The 14,477-nt window shown below is 41.6% G+C and overlaps 1 protein-coding gene across 2 annotated transcripts in view; it reads left to right on the top strand.

Moving 5' to 3' along the window:
- Positions 1-2,615: 2,615 nt before the first annotated feature.
- Positions 2,616-14,477, top strand: part of TEC (tec protein tyrosine kinase) — a gene marked incomplete at both ends in the record, with an annotated part of 31,062 nt that continues 19,200 nt past the window's right edge. The window contains one exon of one of the 2 annotated variants that reach the window (XM_081999379.1): positions 2,616-2,759. In XM_081999379.1, coding sequence (XP_081855505.1) covers positions 2,622-2,759 — 138 coding nt within the window. The remainder of the gene's footprint in view (positions 2,760-14,477) is intronic. The other variant, XM_081999378.1, reaches the window with a different exon arrangement.

A 14,477-nucleotide genomic window follows, 5' to 3' on the forward strand; every position in this document is an offset into this window, starting at 1 on the left:
GTCAGGGTTCAGTTGTCCTGAGCCTTATTTATGGAAACAGAAACGTGGCTAGAGCCATTGGCTTGGAAAAACCCCCAAACAAATGGGTTTCTGTGATCAAATGCAGATTGAAAGGCTGATCTGACCTGGGAAACTGGTTCTAATCTGCAGAGATCTTCATAGCAGAGATAATTCAGTGTAGCAACCAGGTGCAGACATTGACCAATTACATTATTGATGTTTTTATTTTTTTAATGCTGATTTTTGTCAAAAGGATTTTTGTGTTGTTTCTTGTATAATGTTAATGTGACCAAAGAGGGCTGGTAGGGAAATGAAACACTTTCAGCATTATCAGTATTGAGATTTGAAATCAAACTTTTAATCCTTTTTGTGCTCTCGCGTATAGCACTCTGAGGATCCCTGAGATCACAATGTCTAAGATGGATAATTACTGTGTTTTTCTTAAGTGCCAACAGAGAATTTGTACTACAGAGAACAGGATTGTTTTGAGTGGGAGAGCCTGTGGTGGGAACCCTTATAGTTTCATGTGCATTAAGCTGGTCTGAAAGTTAATACTGACTTTTAATTCTCTGAACAATGTATTTTAAGTTCATGGTTGTATTCCTCCTGCAATTACCTTTCAGATTGACAACTTCTTTTTACAAGGGTAATAAAACAAAATTGGGCAGCTTTAGTAATTAAAGAATGCACTCAAGACAATTACTAATTAGAAAAGGTCTGTCTTCCCAGGAACGCAATGTGACAGATCGATCAGCAAAATGTATGTGTGTACGTGCATCAGAGGAAGAGGAAAACCAAAAAGAGATTATTCATAATAATCACCATTTCCAATCCTATGATAGTCTTTTACTTATGCGTTCTAACCTGGTCTTAGTTTGTAGTTCCATGTAAACCACAAACTAATATTTTTAGTACCTGCAGAGATAGACCTTTAAAAGAAAAGGATATTTTAAAGCAGTGAACAACTACATCCAGCTGTGTGAAATGGCAGGAGTGTGGGATACGAGAGCTTAGTTGGCCAAAGCAGGGAGTAAAACACAGTATCAGGACTAGACTGAAAGGCATAGGGTGTCATTTCATGTACTGTCACAACAAATAATGACATGTTTAGGGATAAAGCAAAAAGAGAATTACTGAAGTGAATTTGTTTACATTTAATTTTATTTAAAATTTACTTTTGTAATGTAATGTTGTAAGGAGGCTTGTGGCTTTTCAAGCTTCTCTGCGCAATACTGTGAAATGGAGAAATGAAGTGGGGTTTTTTATAGGTTGGAGGGAGATTTCCTACTGGTACAGAGATGTGCAGTGATTATCTAGGGCTCCCGCTTGGGTTATTCCCCCCGCCCCCTCCACACATACACGCACTCGAAGATATTCATAAGTTGGCGGTGCTTCAGCAGATGCTGCTGTTCCTTCTTCAAGCCATGGCTTCAGCCTACAGCCATGCTGCTCTAGCCCAAGCTGGGCTCGAGGTCTGTGCCTGCAGCAAGCCCTGGCTTTGGAGCACAGCTTGAGGTGGGGGCCGGGCGGTGCAGTGGGCACCTCTGGGAAAGGTGATGGGGTGGGGGGAAAAGGTTTCCGGAACAGCTTCTCCGCAACCAACCTCTCCCACACCCTTCGTTCCTGCCTCTGTGCCACCGCACGCGTGAAGTCTGCGCCGCGTGATGAAATGTCTGGATCCCTTCCCGAGCCCGCTTCCCAGCCCAGCGGGAGGAACGCTCGCACCCACGCGGGGCGGCGGCGTGGCAGGGCGGCAGCGAGCAGACGAGGGAGGAGGCCAGCGGCGCTTAAGCGGGCACCGTTGCGGAGGACGGAGAGATCGCCAGGCGCTTGCTGCCTGGCAGGGCTCTGGAGCCGGGCTTGTGAACCAAGTAACCGTGGACGTGTTTGTTTTTATGCACTCCTGAGTCTGTCCTCCAGGTATCAATCGTGGTGTAAAACTTCGAAGCAGCTTGATGTTACTGAGCAACCAGAACTGTAAAAAGTGAATGGTTTAGATTGATGGTCAGCGTGAAGTCTTTCTAAGGAGACGGGGGGCATATATTAGCAACTTCTGAAAAATAAGCTCTAGTTCTGTGCTGTCAAACTGACATCTTCTAAACGGCCATTTGCATCTGAAAATTTTCATTAATATAATTGGGGTGAATTTTCAAAATTACAAAATGGAACATGGATCAGTAAAAGTATCTCAAATGCTTTAGCAAATGGCATTTATATATGCACAGGCCTTGGCAATTAAAACTTTGATAGACATTAGGACTTTGCAGTTGTACATTGCTGTTTGTCTGGAGCACGTTTTGGACTTCTCACCCATAATTTCTGTGTCCCTTATTTCATTCCAGTCAGGGCAGCTTTTGGCTTCCTGGGAACATGCCAGTGCAGCCCTCACTGAGTAAAGCTTGAACTTTCTTGTCTAATAATTAACTTCTGTAAACTTCCAGATGCTTGGGGTGAGCTCCAGCTTTCTGTGTATTTGGGTAGTTTCATTTATAAGTAGAAGCTCTTTTTACTACAGAAATCTCCAGACCTGTGATGTGCTAAAGATGTAATGATTTTTTTTTCTTTCCTCTTCACAGGAACTGATATTCAATGGCTAAAAACAGAGGTGGCAAGTGGCTGAAATGAATATGACTACTATCCTACAAGAGATTTTGATTAAAAGATCACAGCAGAAGAAGAGGACTTCACCGTTAAACTACAAAGAGAGGCTTTTTGTACTTACAAAGTCTATGCTAACATATTATGAAGGTCGAGCGGAGGTAGGAGGTGCAGATTTATACTATAGACTGGCTTTGTTCCTTTTTGCTTTGCTATACTATTGGCTTTTTTCCTAATGTATATCATACTATCAGGAGCGGCTGGGGGCAACGGCCATGGGTGTCAATGAACATGAGCTGCCATTTCTCTTTTCTCTTACGTATAATGCACATTTAAAAATCTGATAACCTGTCTGGTAGTCAGTGTGAACTGGTTCGTAATCAGAGCAGTAGTACATAGCCAAGATTCCAGGAATAAGATAAAACAGCTTTTTTAGATGCTCCAAAGCTGATGTCTTTCTCACTACAGAGAGATGAAAGATCGCCACTATCACAATGTGGAGAAGAGGTAGAAAAACTTACAATCATAGTTGCTTGTGGCCACGTTTGCTGTGAAGGCCATTACTTTGTCTAGAAGTTAACTGAATTTAAACAGGAGAGAGTATAGGAGCAGTGCGTTGCAGACCAAATTCACTAGAGATGAGACCCATTAGAGCGGCTTGTGTAACCTGATGGCTGAAATGAAGCTGGAAGCTGTTTGGTTTTGGCAGTGCTAAGCGTTCACTGCTGTTACCACTTCATGTAAATTCAGTTACACCAGAAGTCAACAGTGTGAGCTAGGAAAATCCTCAGACCAGCTCTTTTCAAATGAGCTCCTGACTTGGTTTCATCAAGAACACCTGTCCCTGGAGTGCCCTGTCATAATGTTTAGTGCTGGGGGGTCAGATTTTCTGCTTAACTGAGGCTACTTTACAGATTTGTCACAATGCCGAAGGGGATTATAATGGCTGCAGTAGCTAATGGAGCACGCTCTACTCTCTGGGGAAGTCATTCAACAAATAAACTTAACGGAGGCAAGTCTGCAATCTCTTGTGTCAGCTGTCTTACCTCTGAAGGAAGAGAGGGTACAGGAGAGCTAAGGCTCACTAAGCATGTTTCTCTGCCAGAGCTTGTGCTTGCAGCAAGATTGAGCTCACTTACCATGCTCCAAGACCACAGCGGACTATTGTAGCTGCCATTCTCTGAATATAGCTTGGACACAGTTGAAGATTAAGGATGAGATTACAGAACCACAGAATGGTTGAGGTTGGAAGGGACCTGTGGAAGTCATCTGGTCCAACCCTCTGCTCAAGCAGGGCCACCTAGAGCCAGTTGCCCAAGACCATGTCTGGATGGCTTTGGAAAATCTCCAAGGATGGAGACTTCACAACCCCTCTGGGCAGCCTGTGCCAGTGCTTGGTCACACTTACAGTAAAAAAAAAAAAGGTGTTTCGTGATATTGAGGAGGAACCTCCTGTTTTGGTTCGTGTCCATTGAGTATTGTTCTGTCACTGGACATCACTGAGAAGACCATGACTCCATCTTCTTTACACCAACCCTTCTGACGTTTATAGGCATAAGTAAGATCTTCCCTGTACTTTCTCTTCTCCAGTGTAAACAGTCCCAGCTCTATCAGCCTTTTGCCATAGAGATACTCCAGTCCCTTCACCTTTGTGGCCCTTTGCCAGACTTTCTTTGGGATGTTCATGTCTGTCTTGTTCTAGGAGCCCAGAACTGGACACAGGACTCGAGGTGTGACCTCACCAGTGCTGAGCAGAGGGGAAGGATCGCCTCCCTTGACCTGCTGGCAGTACTTTTTCTAACACAGACCAGGATACCATTAGCCTTTTTTGTAGAAAGGGCACATTGTTGGCTCTTCTTCAACTTTGTGTCCACCAGGAGCTCCGGGTCCTTTTCTGCCAAGCTGCTTTCCAGCTGGGTGGTCCCCAGCATATACTGGTGCCTGGGGTTGTTCCTCCCCACGTGCAGAACTTTTGTACTTCTCCTGGTTGAGGTTCATGAGGTTCCTGTCAGCCCGTTTCTCCACCCTGTTGAGGTCCCTCTGGATGGCAGCATGACCCTCTGGTGTATCAGCCACTCCTCCCAGTTTGGTGTCATCGGCAAACTTGCTGAGGGTACACTCTGCCCCATCACCCAGGTCATTAAGGAAGATGTTGAACAGGACTGGACCCAGCACTGACCCCTCGGGTACGGCACTAGTTACTGGCCTCCAACTAGATTTTGTGCCACTGACCACCACCCTTCTGGTCTGGCAGTTCAGCCATTTTTCAGACCACCTTGGAATATGAATTTATATTTTTACTGACTGGGGACTTAAAATATTTTAAGTGTCTATTTTAGAATGCCTTTTTTTAAGAATACTTTTTCCCCCCAGAGAATAGATAGGTGGGGGCTCAGAAGCCCTTTGAAACATGTCTTCTGTGCTTATCTTGTGCTAGCTCACATTTGGGTCAAATAGAAATTTAACAGGTTTTGCAGGTCTAGTTGCTGCCCTTTAAGAAGTTACGCTTCCAGCTTTCCCTTCCAGCTTTAACTTTCCCCTGCAGGTTAATGTTGTCTTGCTAAAATACCCTTCAGGAGCCTGAGTGGTGGATTTGTCTGAGAGGGGCTTTAAACTCACGGCTTCATTTGCAGTGAGATGGAGCAGGGCTGCTCATAGTGCCCTCAGCTGTGGAGGCAGTGACTCCTTGAAATGTTCCAGCCTGAGATAAGGACTGCTGGGGTGAAAATAAACACTGTACTGACGCTAGCCCAGCGGTTTGCCACCGAAAGAGTGGTTCACCTCCCTCCTCCCTGTCCTAGCCTTTGCAGACCTCCCCCATCTGCTTGAATTGGTCCTGGCACTTCTCGGAATCCATGCTGCTCTGAAAAAACGTGCTAATCAGCAGAGAGATATTTGATCCGGATTAATTTTTGATGGATTAGTGTTCTGCTGTGTTAGCAAGCTGTGTTAGCTTGGTGCAGGATCTAACAAGCACCAGAGGCAGTGCCAGGTGGTGAAGGAGGACAGGATGCTCCCACTGTTGACATCAGCAGGTTGTTAAACTGGCTCAACCATAACACATAGCTTTCCAACCTCAAACCCTTTTAATTTTCACTGTTCCTCCCACTTCAGATTCTTTTTAACATTAATCAGCATTCTATTAACAATATTGTCTGAAAATGATGAGCTCTGATCTTAGAAGGGCACACTGAATATTTTTGTCAGCAATACTTGGTCTCCATTTAAAAAAAAACCCAAAACTGTGTGACTAAGATCTTTGTGACACAGTGGAAGTTATTCCTTTGTGTCACTGGGCAACTGAAATGGAAAAAATTTGGGGGTTTTATGGTGGCTATAGACTTGTAAGACAGTTACATATTCTGGCTGAAGTAATTTATGTAAAAAGCAAAAAATTATTAGAGATTAAAATAATTCAGGTCCCTCTGAATAGTTGGAGGTTTATTGCTGAAATGAATGTGACTACTGTGTATGCTGGTTGAATTTAAAGTGTGACAGATGAAGGGATAGGTACAGACTGATCTCATTTCAGGCTTGGCAATATTCAAATCCCAGATGGGTAAGATAAGTGTGGAAATCCCGAGCCAGGGGATCCCGCACCCTCATTTTAATCACAGAACTGCAGTGGTATCAGTCTGCCAAGGGTGGCTGAGTTCTGCTCCTCTAGGCAAGTATATGATTCTTAGTGTGGTCATTGGCCAAACTGAAGTCTTTTCTTATTTTTTTTTTTTTTTTCCATTTTAACTTCTATGGGAATTCAGTAGAGTGACTGCAGGAAGAACCCAGGGTTTGCAGTCGTGTGAGTAATCATACCACTTCTTAAAAACAAGATTAAATTAAATCTCATTAACCAGATTAGTCAATACTCAAAGTATAGGCAAGTTGGGATTGTAAATAAGGTGACAGAATTAGATGTTGGTTTGTCTGATGACCGAAGTGGAACATTTATGACAGTAGGAAGCAGTCAACCATAGCAAATGCTGTTCTTGTAAATGCTGCTGATTTAATTGGCCCTGTTCTGTGCAGCCGGTGGTGGGGGATCACTTGCTCTTTGACCAGAAACTGCACATTATGGAAGTGCTCTTCTCTATTTTTCTCTGTCCTCTGTCTTGACAGAGTGCCATATACCTACTTGGAGCAATAAATGGTTATCTCATAAGCACAGCTACTAGCAACAGGGTAAAATCTTGTTTAAACTTGCTCATAACCTTTAAAACTTTTTATATGTGCTTTCAAGCAGTTCGGGCACCCTGTCATGGTACAAAGTGCTTACAGTGAAGCTGGAGCTGCACTGCTGCCATGAGGAGGAGAAATGTAGCTCCTGCACTTCGAAATATTGCTGGACTGTAGGTCATGGAGGAGGTGTGTAAACTATTGATGAAGCGGTAACTACAGAATCAGTAAAGAGGCTGAATTTCAAGACTGGTTTCAAAGCACAGAACACTGAGGAAGGAGAGTCCTGGTTTAGATCACCTGTGCAAAGCTCTACAATTATGAGTAACGTCATGGGAAACTTGCTTTGTGTAGGAACCTAATAGGACTTGGTTTTTATGGCTTAACTTCTTCTGGGAATTATGCTGTTTGGAAAAAAAAAATTTAGGAAATGTATCACCTTAAGGTTGATTAAAAAGATGGACATTAAAAAGCTTGAAAATAAAGATACATTAGGAACTGACTTGCCTTAAGTATCACAGAGACAAATTTTCCATGTTGTCATGTTTAAGCTGGGATGGCTTCCGATTTTGGCGTTTTTGGCGTAAATTCTGTGAATTAGTAAGTGAAAGTGTTGGGGAAATGCCATTATTGCGCTATTGTGCAATATTGGGCTAACAACAATTACAAAAATGTAAAAGGCTGAGTTAATGTTTTAATTTTCATGAAGCCTTTAATGGTTTATCAGCTGTCATTGTTGGATGAGTATTTCTGTCTTTTTTTTTTGTCCTTAATGTTGCAGAAGTGGCTAACAGGATCTGAATGTGATGGATTTCATTTGCAACAAAGACAGAAATTTGCTGTAGTAAAAAATAACTGAAATGGCCTCCAAGCACAAATTATGAATGTATAAAAATAGGGAAGAATTAAAGTATCTTCCTATTCTGAGTACGGAGACGTACTGTAAAACTGAATATGCTACAGTCAGAAAGACTTAAGATATGTACAATGTTCTCAAATATGCATTGTAGACTCACCAAGCCAGCTTTAAACAGACTTATGCAAGCAGCAGTAACTTGGAAGTGGGAGGTAGGCATTTTTGCACAAACTGGCCCTTGCTCTTGAGGATTCCTGCAGTATTCTTACTGGTGTCAGCTGGCATCACTGGTTGCAGTGTAACTTCTCCAGGTGGTCTGGTTGTATAGCAAAGGCACGTAGTACTCCAGTGTGAAATGTTTCATTAGGAAATCTCTCTCCAATTTTGTGTGATTTGAAAGCTCCGCATACTACTTCAGGTATGCTTCTGCTCATTTTCCTGAACTATTTTCTTCTAAGAAATAAAAATGCTAATGTGTAGGAAACTAATAAGCGAAGTTAAATAATTTTGAAATAAACCTGCTTGTCTGAAAAGCAAATATTTAATGTGGTAATTAAAAAAAAAAAAGCTAATTTGGAATGTTTTGTTGTATTTTTGACCAGCAAAACTTTAGCTAAAGTTTTCATATGACTTTTTCCAAATTGCTAATTTCATCTTGAAGGGAGTTCAGGTTTGAAACCCAAGGAGGCGTTTCTGGAAATAACTTCACATATGCATGGCCCTAGGTATGTTTGGCCAGTTTCTGTCAAAAGTGGCCTCATATCTTGCATATTCGACTTAAAATGCACTGGAGTTTATTTTCAAAGGTGTGGTGCATTCACATTTTCAGCTGACTGTTTGGAAAATCAAACCTTAGTGTTTATCTAGGAGTCTGCCATATCACTGCAACTGGAAATACTTCAGTAAGTATCAGCTGAACAGTTGCAATGGAAAAGAATACTCACTTTACAGTTCTACCAGTATGCCTGGTGGCTGGTGTCCCATGGTGCAAGTGCCCCACACAATCCTTTGCAGAGTGGCTTAGCTGCTGCAAAGAACAGCATCTTTTATTCCTCTTGGGTTGGCCAACAGGACAGACCACATAGAAGCATCATTCAAGCTACTGCGTCCACCAGAGTGGTCCACCAAGTACTCTTGATTTATTCTCTTTCTCCCTGTGTGGCAATAAGTTTTACTGTTGTGAATTCTTTTGGAGACACCTTCTCACCATTTATTAAGAAGCGGGAGAAGACGTGAGGGTAGATTATTGGCCCTAACTGGAGCAGGCGTTACAGAATAGCCGTGATAGAAGGTAACACGTACTTCATGCTGACAGAACATCTCACTTGAACTAAAAGTGCCACCAGACTGGAGGTTTTTGCCTAGCTGGCATTTTTGGCAAGGGAAATTCTTTGAGATGAGAGCAAGATAAAAACTGTAGGTGTTAAAGTACTTCTCGTCACTAGAGTAGTTGAAAGGAGCTGGTTTTCGCAAGTGAGATGTCCTGATGGTTTGTTGGTTTGAAAAATTTCATGTTGATGTTTCTCATGAGTGTGGTGCTTCCACAAAGCTGGCGCAGATCTGGTCATGAGTTTATAAATCATTATCAATGTGTGGACTATTAGTATTCTCGTATCTATTGGAGTTATGGAATGTTCCCTTTCACCTTTCGTGAAATTTCTCTCTCAGCTTGCCTAGCAGTGACGCTTTTTAGTTTGAAAGTGTACTGATGTGTGCGGTTTGCTTACTGTCCTCCCACACACAGTGCAGCATGCTCGCAATAACCTTTCCAGCCCACGGAAACTTGCACTGACCTTGAGTGTGAGTTTATGAATGTGAAATCACTTTAAGCTTCAGCATCTTCATTGTTTGCTCATGTTTGCTGTAAGGCTGACGCTTTACAGCAATAAAGGCAAAATCCAATATAAACTATTTTCAAAAGGTATAGGCTAAATCCCGGTCCCCGTAGTTACCCTGTGCATGTTTGGGTACATGGGGGGATGTGGTGTTAGAGGGAAGACAAAATGGGGGAGAGTCTGTGCTGCAATACCTGTTAGCTCTGGAGGGGGCTGCACAGAGGATATTGGGGTAGGCACAGCACTTACCTATTTATTAGCATGCAGAAACCATTTGCTTCTATAGAGAAAGCAAATAATAGCCCCAGAGGGAAAATGTTTGAGAGTCTTATTTAGAAGGATACTTCTGTGGAGGCGAGTAGAAGGTGGCTTTCTGATGAGCTGATCTTGGGAGGTTGCAGGGAGCTCTTGTCGTCACTGGCAGTAGTGGTATTTGCCATCAGGATCAGACTTGTGCGAAAACTCTCTTGCATAAACAGAAGAACTCTTACGACTAACAAAAAGCAACCAGGATATAAATGCAAAAAGCAGATTAAAAACTTGACCATTCTTGGTGGCTGCTAATTTTGAAAATCTCTTCCTAAGGAAAAAAAGGTTGTTCTGCAAGAATTGTATTTGGTTCTTCTAATTTGAATAGAGAGGAGACAGCAGCTACTGAAATTACCGTGATACTTTAAGGAAGGAAAAATAGCTTTAAAAGCTCTGGGGCCCCCTCTAAAACTGCAAGTTTCAGGGTAAAAATGTGTAGCTTCATTGCAACACTAATCTTGTGTAAATACTTCCTTTGGAGCATAACATAGTTCTAAAAAGCTATGCTAGCTACTTTTCTTTTTTTAACAGAAGAATAATGTGTAAGAATTCTACTGTTGTTTATTGCTGTAGTGGTTATCCTTTATTTTTAACCTAATTATCCTGATTTACGTAGTTTGCTGAGTCATTGTATAGGCAATTTAATTCTTTATATACATGAAAGCACAATTCAGCATTAAAATGCTTCTTACCACTTCACTGATTACTCTTGGTTTTTAACGTAAGATAAATAGCTTCTGAAATGAGTAGATTGGCAGAGCCGTTTTTGTTCCAAGTCATCAATAGTAATGATAGAGCTTTCTTAAAATACTTGCAAGTTTGCACAATAACTTTATTCCACCTGGAACAGGACTGAGTTGGCTGCTGTTTCCCCTTTAAGAAACAGAAGTGGATATATGCTTCTACACGAATTGTACAGAAGTCCTTAGCTGTACTTACTAGGAACATACCTTCACAACTGTCTCTAAAAGACGTTGTGGCTTTGGATCAGTTCAACTCTTACTGTTTAGCAATTTTTAATGGAATTAAATACATGGTCGGAAAAAGAATGTATCAGTTTTGAAAGTGCAGTCAGGATAGATTGTTTAAAACACACACACATGCTTTTATATATATATTTTATAGATAGAAAATTAAAGATGTAATAATTAACTTGTAACAGTGATTTTTCAGCATAAATGATATTGCTGAGCAAGTACAATGATGTTTTTACGAGTTATCCCACCTAGAATGATGCCCGTCACATCCATCTGGATAGAGAATATTGTGTTTGTACCTGTTACAGAAAACTAAAGAGTAAAAATATATGACGGAATAGAGGGCTTTTCAAACTTCTTTAAGATCTATATTTAAATGTTAACTCTTAATATATGTAGACACCTTTTTCTGATTGTATACCTCCATAACGATTACAACCACTGCATCTACAGATTAGCAGCATTAGGAAAATAGTTAATTTTAACTTCTTTTCTATGTAACTAGGTGCAAAGAAATCAAGACAGAGAATTAATTTTTTAAAATAGTTTTTTGCTCTTAGGCAGAACTACTGTATTGATGATGATCCGGAAGACCCCAAATATTGGCTGAAAACCCAAGAGAAGACAGATAACAGTAGGGACAGATGGGGAAATTTTAAGCAGGTGCAGTGGAAGCTGTTCAAATCAGAGAAATAAGTTAAAGCCATTCATGTGAATGGAGGCAGCTTAACAGATGCATGGGAATGCTCACTTGAAAAGAGCAAGTCATAAAGAAAATTAAGTTGTAAAAGAAGTTGGTTATGTTGCAATAATGATTCCCTGTTCTTTATAACATCTACCAAAATGAAAGCCTGATATAATTACTGTAGGTCCTTGTTTTATTTTTCTAGAAGAATTCTGGTGTTTGAGGTGAACAAATTGGACATAGTTGAAGTTGAAAAGCATAGGTTGTGGTTGTTGAGACACTGACAAGGCATGGATGAGAATATTTACCTTATGACTAGACAGGAGAGGATGAGTCTTAAAGGTGCTAAGAAGGAAGAGCTGGAAGTTAAATGAGATTCTGGAAGGCTACAGAAGGCCTAGTTTTAAAAGAGTGCAGAGGGGAGGCTGAGAACCTGTAAACTATGAAGGTAATTTCCAGAAAAGCGCTAGAAAAAACAGGATGGTTGAAAGTACCTGAACGACACCAGAATGGCACATCAGCCAATAAAGATTTGACAAGAACCAAAAAAAAACCCCAAACCTGAGACTTACCTATGTTCTTTCTGCCATGGGGTAACAAGTCTCGTGGGTAGCAAAAAAGCAGCAGATACCCTGTGTTTTCATTCCAGTAGGGTTTTTTGACATTGCTGTGTGAGATGCTTTTAGATGTCAGTGTTATAAATGACCTGTATAAACCTCTTGTAAATCTGATTGCAGAACACATGGGAAACTGGTACGGTGTTGAGCAGTTATTGGTGGCTTGTCTTCAGATTGAAAGGGTTGTCCTGTCTTGCATGTCAGTATTTTCACTAGTGAGGTTGTTGCTGAAACTCTTGCTGAAGTAGCAGCTTGTTGAGTTGTCAGGTGACATAAAACTTGAAGGAGCTGCAAGCATTTTGGAAAACAAGTCTAGAAGTCAAAGTGGTATGTTGGGATTAGGTGTGTGATGGGTTTGGTTTGTTGGTTTGTTTTTTTTATTTTGTAGAATGTGATTCAGTGTGGACAAGTGCAAAAGGTAAAAGTTTAGGCAGGAATGCTGAAGCGTTCAAATACAGAATGGGATTAAGTAGCTAAGTGCCAGGCTGTCCCCAGCAGGACCTGGGTGACAGGATTGTGAATTGTAAATTGGATATGCATCAATGATACCTTGTTGCTGGGAAAAAGGCAAATGTTATGTTGGGATGAAAAAAATGGGACCGAATCCTTACAATCTGATGATAAGGCATCAGCTGCAGTGCTGCCTCTGGCTTGGGGCAGTAAGTTTCAAGGAAGTTTTGGACTTGTCTGTGAGATTCAGGACAGGAACAGCAGGAAGGATGAGGATCCCAAAAACCCGGACTGTGATGAAGGGTTGGTGGAGCAGCAAGTGCTTAAAGTGGAGAGATGGACTGGCGATGGACAGGAATCTTCAAAGACACACACACACATAAAAAAAATCCCTCAGCTCTGTAGTTGTGACTTCATCATCTGAACCTTGAAAGAATAGGTAAAGCAGCTGGAACATTGGCTAGGTGACCGCCTGGGTCCTGTCCTGTCTGGTCACTCACCTGTGATGCACGTGGACTTGGGCTCTCTGCCCGTCTTGGCTCACGTTGCCCGAGTGTAGTGTTCAGACAGCATGAAGGCTGTGTTAGAGGGGTGGCTGAATGAAAGGTGTCACTCGTGCTATGGACAGAGCGATGGCCCTGAGAGGGGAGAGGATAGGGAAGAAATGCTGCAGCTGGGCTGGGCAGACTCACAACTCCGTGAGGACTTCACAGAAAACTGGGAAGAGAAGATTTGTCTGAAAGAACTTGAAGCTATGTGCTAGTTATTTTGAAAGCTGGAAGGCTGTAGGTGATTGAGGGTGCGATATGGATGGAGGCCTGGCTGATTTATTTTGTGTCCTTTACTCTTATTTATATTGTTGCCTCTCAATTGCAGGAGAAGAGTAAATTACAGATAATGTGTTGTAGTCATGGTTAGAAAGTAGCATCATGGAGTTGCTACTATGGAGAATTAGTGTTTTTGTGCTTTTTGGTCTTTCCAGTGCTGGTGACTAACATCTGCTGAGCAGCCAGGCAGCTCATTCCCTATTTTGCAGGACAGGATTTAAGACTTTCTCCTTCTCAGTTATGTTTGTATTTCTCCCCTTGAAATTCTTCCCAAGAGTCAGATCTTGGATCAGGTCAGACTAGATCAGAATAATAATCACCTCTTGCTCTTCGTCTCAATTCTAGCCATTTTGGAAAGGTGAACAGAAATACTTGATACTTGCTTTTCTTAGGTTAATAAAAAAATTCATTGAAAGGAAGCAAGGCATTCTTCAACATATTTGACACACTGGAAAATAAGGGCATGGAAAATGTGGCCATCTAACACCTAGCTACAGTAATTATGTTTGCATAATCAGTAATTGCTTGGGTGAAAATACCTCCCAAGGGGAACTGCAGCAGTATCCAGTGCTTCTTATTGCCAAATGGCAATGCTATTCAAACAAAAAAGCCAGAACCAAAAACCCAAAAATACCCTTACATTTGGCTCTGGAGCATATTCTACCAGAGAAGTACTCTACAGGGAATGTTGGGTTAGTCAGGCTTTTCTGAGGCTTTATGAAGTTGCAGAGCAGCTCCTTGAAAGATGTCAACAATGCTGAGACCTCCTATACTCATGAGAACACAAGTTCTGTGGGTCACATGCTGATGACCTCAGGATTTCCAACATGGGGATAAGCATGGGAGAAAGAAATAGTATGAACAACAGAGAGACAGGCAGCATGGGCAAGACAAAAATTTAGCTATTTCTTGACAGCTGGGCTGACTTTTGAGTTTTTACTGATTTTTTTTTTTTTTTTTTTTTTTCCTCCAAATGGAATGTTCTTTGTATTGTTTAATCCCCCCAATGCCACTTCTCTGAGGGTAAGCAGCACAATATCTTCATCAGCAAAGAGGAAATACAGTGAATATCTGATAGTGCGAATATGGGCTGCTTAAGCTGTAAAGCTACTATGCTCAGCAGAGGAGTAATTCCCAGGGTACAGAGGAT

Source organism: Phaethon aethereus (genome assembly GCF_964289735.1).
Source record: "Phaethon aethereus genome assembly, chromosome: 4".
NCBI lineage: Eukaryota > Metazoa > Chordata > Aves > Phaethontiformes > Phaethontidae > Phaethon > Phaethon aethereus.